Raw genomic sequence first — 10,809 nt, forward strand, 5'->3', positions numbered from 1 at the left:
ATTTTTTCCCTATCCAACTCCGGTTTTTTGCAATGAGCTTCTTTTAGCGGAGCACAGCGGTGATGTGAACAAGGCCTTAGATGTCATCAAATTTTAACTTCCCAGAAAACCAGAAGACAGGAGAGGGGCCCATTCCCCCAAAAATTGTACCCCCATATTAGAGACATTTTGTAATGATTATAGTATAATTCATATGCGTTACTTTCCCCTATCTGTTCCTCTCCCTATCTCCCCAGTCCCCTGATTTACAGATGGTGTCTTCTCTAACCAGAGTTGTTTACTTTTCTTCACTATCTGGCCTAGATCGCCATTAAGATTTCTCCCATACAAGACTTCTCCACAGAACCCGCCAAACAAACGTTTTAGGCTTCTTTTGCAGTACAGTACCCAGCTATTTACAAACTCCCCATGTTTATTGTCACACACAGTAATATTACCCGCTTTGCATCCCCATAAAGTTGTTAGGCCCCCTCTGTGCCCCCAAATATAGCTGTAGGCTGCCAAACTGCCCCCATATATAATTGTAGGCCACCATACTCTCCCGCTTTTGTGTTCCACTGCTCCACTGGTCTGGGGACCTATTGCTATGGCTCATAGCAGTAGGTCCCCAGTCTGCAGGGGCAGTGGAGCAACAAAGCTGATGGTAGTTACTAGGGATCGACCGATATCGTTTTTTTAGGGCCGATACCGATAATCGGTGCAGGTTAGGGCCGATAGCCGATAACTTATACCGATATTCCGGTATAAGTTATCGGCTATTTAACCCCCTGCGACACCGCTGCAGATCATTGATTTAAAGCGGGCGCTTTAAATCAATGATCTGCAGTGGCTTTTGCGGGGCCATAGGCCGCCGCCGCACCACCCGCTTCTCTCCCCTACCTGTCATGGTGGTCCGGGCCATCCATCGTTCATGTAGTGTCCGGGGGCGTTCTGGGTGGAGGGTGGTCCGGTCCGGGCTGTCCTTCTCCGGCGGTCATCTTCTCCACTCCGGGCAGGCTCCGGCCTAGTACACTGCATAGACGCCGCTTTGCAGTGACGCCCGTGCGCAGCGACGCACCTGACGTCACTGCGTAGCAGCGTCTATGCAGCGTACTAGGCCGGAGCCTGCCCGGAGTGGAGAAGAAGACCGTGGGAGAAGGACAGCCCGGACCGGTTCACTCTTCACCCGGAACGCCCCTGGACACTACAGGAAGGAAGGAAGGATGGCCCGGACCACCCCCATTACGGGCAAGTTAAATTTTTTTATTGACTCGGAGGGTGGGGGTGGGGCCCGACTGGTATAGCGGTATGGGCAAAAATCCATAGCGGTATGCCGCCTAGCATCACGGTGGGGGGTGCGACGCGGTGCGGTGGGTCGGGGGTGCGGTGCGGCGGGTCGAGGGGGTGGCGGTCGCGGTGCGGTGGGGGCGGGGCATTATCGGCTTATCGGCAAGATAATTGCCGATACCGATAATGCCCCAAATCGTGATTATCGGCCGATAATATCGGCCATACCGATAATCGGTCGATCCCTAGTAGTTACTGCCCAAAGCAGCCCAGTGCTCACACTTTCTCTTTGCTGTCCTCCTGCTCCGCTCCTCGGTGCAGTGACGTCAGACTACCATTTCTATCAAAGTGGTCCAGACCAGTAACCAGTGTCTGTTGCTGCCATTACTGATTTTTTTCAAGTACCCCCTGGAGAACCGCTAAGTACCCCTGGTAGTACTTGTACCCCAGGTTGAGAACCACTGTACTAGATCGTCAGTTATTTTGCGCCATATAGTAAAAATATGCCAAGAAAAAAATACATAAAAAGTTGTACAAAACAAATTGCTACGGCAAAAAAAATACAAAAAAATATATATATATTTATAATAATAATAATAAAAACTCTCTTAAGTGACCAGATCTCAGTACCTCCTGCCCTTATATGAATTCAGGCGCAATATAGAGTAGATAAAATTTGAAAATAAAAAGATTCTACATAAGACAATTAACATTGGCAACAGAGTACTGATGCTCCACTATCCCTACTTATTCTTGTGTGAAACAACTTCTACAAGTTACCACTTACAGCTCCGCTCCCACAAGAGTCAATGTGTCAAATGACACCCCTATAAGACATCATATCTCCCTTCTCCTACTCATCCTAGCCCTATTAGATCTTAAAGGGGTACTCAGGTGGAAAACATGTTTTTTTAAATCAACTGGTGCCAGAAAGTTAAACAGATTTGTAAATTACTTCTATTTAAAAAAAAAAAAAAAAAATCAGCTGATGTATAACACAGAGGAAGTTCTTTTCTGTCTGTCCATGGTTCTCTCTGCTGATACCTCTGTTAATGTCAGGAACTGTCCAGAGCAGTAGAGGTTTGCTATGGGGATTTGCCTCTATTCTCGACAGTTCCTGACATGGACAGAGGTGTCAGCAGAGAGCACTGTGGACAGACAGAAAACTAAATCAAAAAGAAAAGAACTTCCTCTGTATTATACAGCAGCTGATAAGTATTGGAAGAATTAAGATTTTTTAAATAGATGTCATTTACAATTTAACTTTCTGGCACCAGTTGATTAAAAAAAAAAAAAAAAAAAAAATTCCACCAGAGTAGCTCTTTAACTCTCATTTGTCAGGACATCAGTGGAGAGTAGCCCACTCAATATCAAACAAACTATCCAAATGTATTAGTCATTTAGCGACTTAAAAAATAAAATAAAAACCTGCTATGCCGATGCGGTACTGTCCCAAATGACTCCCATTCTGGAGAAGAGTTGGTAAGCGCTCAATACTGTCCAGATATGAGTGACCTTGTATTTTAGTATTCACCTGTCCGAACGACTTGTCTCTTTATATACACAATATACTCATACACGACAGACTATTATCACCCTAACAATTGTACACAAATTGTTCTGTTCGACACGAGTGTAACATGTTTAATGTTTGCTGGTTACATTTTATGTATAATACATCTGTATCATTATTAAAAAGGGCATCATTTGTATACTGTTGCTTTCTTATCTGCTGACAAATCCAGAATGATTGTATATTTATATAGAAAATAGTTTGTCATTTGCCCTGGACAATCGTATATTTGTTTTTCCTAAAAAAATAAATAAAAATAAATGAAAATAAAAAATAAATAAAATATGTAGAAAAAAAAATAAATAAATAACAAAAAAATATATATATTATATATGACATGCATGTTTACTACGATGAAATCTGTCCTTCACATTGCTCTATTCCAAAGGGAAAAAACTGTTCCGGATAAAGAATAAGCCATCACATATAATCATTTTTCATTTTTCACTAACACATTGAAATCCTGCTATAAGCAAGTGAATATATGTATAGGTGGATTAATCGACAAATGTCTGTGGAGATTACGGTTATAGTCACCAGTCCCTAAAATATGAATAGGAACAAGTGGTTCATGTTTCACTTAATACTATAGCATGACAGGGGCAGGGGTGCCCCTTGTCCAGCCAATTCTTAGCTAATGGAAGTAAACCATCTGTCTGTTGGGTGGCAGATGGTATCACCTCACATCAATAAATAGATTTCTGCTTAATGTGTTCACAGCATAGGACACGGAGCAGGTTACCTATCTGATTGAAACAATGCCTCGCTCAGTAAAATGCTTTGTGTAATCCCAGATTACTCAGAGTGTTGCAGGTATGTATGCACCATGCTTATGTATTAGGATAATGTAGCATGCCATTTTTGTGCTAAACAAGTGGTGAATAGGATTTTAATTGCTGTAAAAAAAAAAAAAAAAAATTAAAATAAAAAAGGATGCAAACAGCACAGGTTGCTCTTTTGCAAATCTAATGCTCCATACATCTAACTCCACACAATGTTCAAAACAATACACTGGATTACAGTGTGGGTGAACAGGAGTCCAACGAGGGGTCACTTATGCCCCTTCCCATAGACATGGATGGAGGGGGCGTGCCTTCACAAGAGGGCGTGGTGTTACATCACGTCTCCAGTCCTGGAAACCTGGAGGTTTCCTACACTGGAGACGCAGCCCTGCATAGAATGCGGATGCTGCAGGGAGATCACTGGGGGGGGGGGGGGGGGGGGGTCCAGCAGTGGGCCCCCTGCGATCATACATCTTGGACCTTTGGATAGGGGATAAGAGGTTTTTGCCCAGAATACCCCTTTATATATGTCTAGTAGGTCCTGAGATTGTCCCCCAAAAAATCCTATGCTAAATTCTGTTCATCGCGCAGCAGGATGTGGGGCCCCACTCATTGTCTGTGACTCCACATCCTAGTAAAGTGGAATCACAAAGCCCTGCCCCCAGAGAAGCCCCACCCCCTGTGCGCAACTCACTAAATTCAGCAGAGGAGCTTCAGGGGGACATATCTCAGGACCTACTGGGCATATTTAAGTGGGTTACCCCTCATTGTACTATAAGTACTCATTGTATATTGTACTATAAGTGTATTTGTTTTAGTGTGGATAAACAGGCTGATATATTTTCCTTTAAAAGGAAACCTGTCAGTAGTTTTATGCTGCCCAAATGGCAGGCCGCATGAAACACAGACGGGAGAACGAGCCCAACACGCTATGATCTAGTCTTATCCACTGGAGAGCTTCAGTAAAATTATACTTTAATACAGCCACTGGGAACGGAGCAAATAGTCATGGGGGAAGGGGGGGGGGGCAGTCCCCACAGCTTCTCTTCATCAGTATGGATCACAACATCTAAAGGGTTGTTGGTAAACATTAGTGGGATCACTGATATTGCCATTAGCAGCAGGTCTATGTAGCGAGCCCACCTCCAGTGTTCGCTTCATAGACAGTAAATCCAATGTGACATACATGGTACATCAGGTGTCCTCTAGGGGTTAATGGGGAGGAAAGAAGCTTGATAAGAGGAGAGAGAAGCCTTTTTGTCTGATAAGATATATTACAAAGTTTCTTATATTCCCTTATAGTGATAAGTGTCTTGCCTCAACCAAAAACTTGCTGTGCGAGAGTTCGATACATTGCTTTCTGGGCCCGACAGTCGTGCTGCAGCTCAGGAGGAAGATCACATTAGGGGACGGAAGAAGGAAACTGGAGCCATTGCGGGAGCACTGGAGGTGAGCGAAGGTTTATTTTTCTATATTCCACACAATGGGCATAGTTTTGAACCCCCAGCCGGTAACCCCTTTAAATAACCCTAGCACTTTAAGCATGTCTGCCAAAACAGGCACCAAATTCAACACCTTTTCCCATTTTCCAACCACATTTTGACAGCTGCAATCGTTCTGTCTTCTTTCTAAAACTGCGGCTTGGCATAATATTGTGGCAAGTATCAACTCATTACACCAGCTATTTGTGCCAAAACAATGGCGTACACACTTAACAGGCTAGACATGTCTAGTAAGCTTTCCTACAGTTTATGCGGAAAGAGATTTGTGGAGCACAATGCAATATCTCTAGTGGCACTGCAATGAAAATGAACGCATCTTACAATCATCACTTTTTAATGCATGATTCCCATTGTCTACAATAGTTACATCAAGCCCTCATATCACCACCATAAAACAGTACTTATTCTTCCATAAGTGCAAGTCACATTGTTATGTATACTTCATTCATGTCGCAATTTCCAACTCCACTGAGAGTTTCCTTACAACCTGGGGATGTTATGCAAATGCGCATAAACCACTGCAACTACCTGTAGCCTGCTACAATAAAACTGGATACATACCTGTGTTGACTATTCTCCATATCCGGGGAATATTACAAGGATTAAAAACCTGACCTGGAAGATGACTAAGAATCCTCTTGAGTTTTACACAAAGGCAGAAATATATTCTATATATATATCTATCTGTGTATGGAGAAGTCTCCGAAGTATTAGATCAAGAAGCAGAAAGTATACAGTTGTGTATAGGAAAACCTCTGGAATATTACATAAAGTAGCAGAAAAAAAAAATTATAATTAGATATAATATACATTTATCTGTGCATAAGGAAGCCTCTGGAAGATTACTATCATAAAGTATATATCTAAGTGTGTGTATAAGCAGGCCTCTAGAATATTACATAAAGTTGCAGAGAGTAGACATATCTGTGGGAGGCTTCATCTTACTCTAGTACAGTGATCCCTCAACTTACAATGGCCTCAACATACAATGGACCGTTGTAACTTGAAACCAGACTCAACATACAATGCTACAGACCGTCCAGATCTGTGAAACCTGTCACAACTGGAGGAACTGACCAATCAGAATGGGCATTTTACTGGTAAATCACCTCTATTACTGAAGTACAAGCACTGACTGGCTGTCTGGTAGCGCCCCCTACAGTACTGGGAGGAACTACAAGTTCCGTACTACTTACCTGTGCCAGGGTTAGCTGCTCCTTTTGGACACCAAGTAAGGGTGGCTCCATTTGGGACACTGTGTGTACTGTATAGGACCCTGAAGAAGCTCCTGTCCTCTACATAAACCATTGTTTTCCAAACAGGGTGCCTCCAGCTGTTGCAAAACTACAACTCCCAGCATGCCCGGACAGCCAACGGCTGTCCGGGCATGCTGGGAGTTGTAGTTTTGCAACAGCTGGAGGCACCCTGGTTGGGAAACACTGACATATAGACAGTGATTACAGCCCCCAGCAGATCTTTATTACTTTTATATGTAAGGATTTGCTTTATCTATATTAATTATCTACTTATTTTTCTTTAATCCTCACCTTTTCCTATTTTTGATGACATTTTGGTGCCTTCAGAACCAATTACCAGGTTTCCATACAGTTCTGGTCTCAACATACAATGGTTTCAACATACAATGGTCGTCCTGGAACCACTTAATATTGTAACTTGAGGGACCACTGTATATGGTCTTGTGTGATCTATCAGGAGTATTTTACACAGTTAGGTATAATTATATATAAACTTTATTGGCATATATGCAGTCATGTCCAGAGCTGATCTGGAGTGCTGCTGTATCTGAGGCAGCATTGCTTCTCCTTGTCCAGCACATCTATAAGCAGCTACAATCTCTTCCTTCAACTTTCAATGACTGACTCCTTGTGAGACCTCAGCACAAGACATTGCTTCCCTAAGCAAATACACTGCTTTCTATATACATATACACTACTTTATACATACATATACACTGCTTGTTTGATACACTTGCATCTGTTTTTCAACAGACCTGAATTAATGCAACCATACACATTAGGGATTGACCGATATCGTTGTTTTAGGGCCGATACCGATACTCTGTGGAGGTTAGGGCCGATAGCCGATAACTTATATCGATATTTTGGTATAAGTTATCGGCTATTTATCTCCACCCCTCCCCCGCTGCAGATCATTGATTTAAAGCGGGCGCTGTAAATCAATGAACTGCAGTGGCTTTTGCTGTGCCAGAGACCTTCGCCGCCGCCCGCTTCTCTCCCCCTGCCTGTCCTGGGGTCCTGAGTCCTATCACCGAATCCGCCCCCGGCCAGAGACCGCTGCCCCATTGTTTCCCCCATTCCCGGTTTTATAATTACCTGTTCCCGGGGCCCGCTCTACTTCTGTCTCCGGCGCCGTCCTCCTGCGCAGTGTAACACAGGATGGCGCAGGAGCCAGAAATACCGTGGATCACGGGAACAGGTAATTATAAAACCGGGGATGGGGGAGGCAATGGGGCAGCGGCAGGGGCGGGGCAGTGGGGGGTGCGGCGCGGGGCGTGGGGGGGGTGCGGCGCGGTGCGGTGGGGGCATTATCAGATTATCGTGAAGGTAATTGCCGATACTGATAACGTCCAAAATCGTGAATATCGGCCAAACCGATCCCTAATACACATTAGATAAAAGTAAATTGACCAATCAATCATCTGGTGAACAATTGTTTCAAAGATGCACCCACACATATTCTAGTTCATATTTGCTGTTTACGTTGTGCAACTTGGCCATACATGATCAATTAGATCTTCCTGGGAATAGCCTGGAATGTTCTAAGAATATTCTTTCCCAATAGAGCATTCTCGGACAAAACTTCTTTCATTCATAAATTATATTTTGACTGATTGTTATCAGAAAAATTCCAAACCCAGCCGACTTCTTTTCAGATGCTAACAGTTCTGTCATCGGTCAGGTAGACAACTGGTCATTGTTACATGTCACCAGATTAACAATCATTTAGGTTGAAAACATCCACTTTCATCAACTTTAATCTAAGGTGTATGGGCACCTTCAGATGTCTACGACCCTTTTATATACAAGATATGTGGGCATAATAAATGGACATACTGCCTGTTACACACATGTATTGCGGATTCTGATGTCCTGTCTATTACTGTGAAAAATAAAGAAAAAATGTGAGAATAATAGAGATGAGCGAATTTACAGTAAATTCGATTAATCGCGAACTTCTCCGCTCGGCAGTTGATGACTTATCCTGCGTAAATTAGTTCAGCTTTCCGGTGCTCCGGTGGGCTGGAAAAGGTGGATACAGTCCTAGGAGAGTCTTTCCTAGGACTGTATCCACCTTTTCCAGCCCACCGGAGCACCTGAAAGCTGAACTAATTTACGCAGGAAAAGTCATCAACTGCCGAGCGGAGAAGTTCGTGACGAATCCAATTTACTGTAAGTTCGCTCATCTCTAGAGAATAATCTTCTGAAAGTCATAAAAAGAAAGTTCTTCACTGTATTCTTCCGGTTTATTGTCACTTACAAAATGTAAGAGTAAATTCACACACGGTAAAAATGCTGCATAGTTTACCTTTAGATTTGCACAGGTAAAATCTACAGCGGAATACAGAAGTGGGCATAGGGGGGTGTGAATTCGTGAATTATATCCACAGGCTGTTGAGGTATTTACAATTGCCCCATGGTGCAGATCAGCAGCATGGCAATTTGTGTTTAGGTGGTTGACGGCAGATTTAACCTCTTTCAATATAGCAGAGGTGAAATCTGCGCCACAATCCACATGTAACGCATTGAGACCGTAGTGCGGATTTGCCCTGCGTGGACCTACCACAGGGAGGCTTGGCAATCCCATGTCAGGTAACCAATTCCTATTAGGATTTCTCTACTCAAGTTCTTTTACTGAGGGGTCTTACAGGCTCCTAGGATCTACACTGTTTTGCCAGTCCCTTATAGGAGTCCCAGCTTACACTGTTTTGCCAGTCCCTTATAGGAGTCCCAGCTTACACTGTTTTGCCAGTCCCTTATGGAGTCCCAGCTTTATATGGAGGAGCTGCAGGCACTTCCCATCAAGTATACAGAGATGACCGGAGGCTGCCTGGTTATACAGAATTACATAGAAGCTATGCCTTGTGTCCCCTTTGTATCAGGCTTCAATGACTGGTCCATTATCTATATGGACTATAGAACTTCTAGCAGTGATCTAGAACAGTGGTTTCCAACCTGCGGACCTCCAGATGTTGCAAAACTACAACTCCCAGCATGCCCGGACAGCCGTTGGCTGTCCGGGCAAACTGGGAGTTGAAGTTTTGCAGCATCTGGAGGTCCGCAGGTTTAAGACCACTGGTCTAGAGCCTGGCACTTTCCATATGCTCGTCCTGGCATCATTAGGAATATGTTATGTGTTCTTTATGCATGGGGCACCATACAGTGTGTAGGGTTTTTGGGGCACTTTTTCCATTCAGAAGCCTTATGGTAACAAGCCCATCTCATCCGCCACTAGTAGTAGTCTTTGCACCTGTTGTGAAACTACAACTCCTAACATGGCGTGTCCACCGTCTCCTTACTTTTGCTTATATAAATCAGTAGACTTGTTAGGAGCATATTGTACCTTGTGCCCACATAACTGGTACCATCCTAGACCCTTCACAGCCAGGCACAGTCTATGGAACCAGGTTTTTTGTCCCTTATAATGTATAATGCTGGGGCTTATTGTTCCCCTAGAAGAGTGGTGTGTGCCTGCCCCTGTGCTGCACAGATCTCCCATGTACACAGGAGATGTGCTGGCACCATTGTACCCGCTGTGACCCTACAGCTGCCCCCTCTATAGGTCAGGTACACCTTACACCTGGGCACGGGGCTGGCACGGTGGGTAAAGCAGGCTGCCCTGCATGGAGTCCGCACTGCCACTACACGTGGAGTAGGAGGCGGTGGCTGTCACGCACGAGAGTGAGGGAAGTTGTGAGCAGAGTACAGGACGGGGGGAGGAGGATGGGAGCAGTAGTCCCGGTTACCTGTCCTGAAGTCCATGCCGTGCTTCTCGCTACCCTCCATCTCTCCCTGCAGAATCACGTATAGGATCCCGAATGAGTTCTGGATACCGAAGATGGAGCCGTTGCACCAGGTGGCCGCCAGCGCCACCACCCAGCCGAAGCCTCCCTCCGGGACCCGGCTCCGCTCTTCTTTCTCCAGGTCTCCATGTGAGGGCACCTCAGCAGGCACCGGTCCCCCTTCCGGGGTTCCCCCGAGCAGGCTGTCCCGCATCCCCTGCTCTTCCCCCGGTGGCAGGTTCTCGTCCTCCTCCGTCTCTTCTTCCATCGTCTGGCTCTCCTCCTCCCCAGTGCTCCCTCCCAGCTCCCCTCCCATGCCTCCGCCCCTTGCTTCCCAACATGCCCCGTCTACCTGCTCCGGCCGGCGCCACGGTGCAGAACACGGCTCCCGGAGACCCTCACCTCATCTCGGCCGTATCCTGTATCTGACACTCACCGTATTCTGCACCTTACTCTGACAGTGCTCTGTATCTCACCCTGACTATCCTGTATCTCACCCTGACTATCCTGTATCTCACCCTGACTATCCTGCATCTCACCCTGACTATCCTGCATCTCACCCTGACTATCCTGCATCTCACCCTGACTATCCTGTATTTCACCCTGACTATCCTGCATCTCACCCTGACTATCCTGCATCTCACC

At 45.1% G+C, this 10,809-nt stretch overlaps 1 protein-coding gene across 1 annotated transcript in view; it reads right to left on the reverse strand.

Annotated features, from left to right (window-relative positions):
* SLC16A2 (solute carrier family 16 member 2) overlaps positions 1 to 10,447 on the reverse strand; it is a 226,558-nt gene extending 216,111 nt beyond the window's left edge. Inside the window, exon 1 of the mRNA XM_056541486.1 lies at positions 10,129 to 10,447. Coding sequence (XP_056397461.1) covers positions 10,129 to 10,432 — 304 coding nt within the window. The 5' untranslated portion in view covers positions 10,433 to 10,447. The remainder of the gene's footprint in view (positions 1 to 10,128) is intronic.
* Between the last annotated feature and the right edge of the window lie 362 nt (positions 10,448 to 10,809).

The sequence above is a fragment of the Hyla sarda genome, chromosome 9, assembly GCF_029499605.1.
Source record: "Hyla sarda isolate aHylSar1 chromosome 9, aHylSar1.hap1, whole genome shotgun sequence".
In the NCBI taxonomy this organism is placed as follows: Eukaryota; Metazoa; Chordata; class Amphibia; order Anura; family Hylidae; genus Hyla; species Hyla sarda.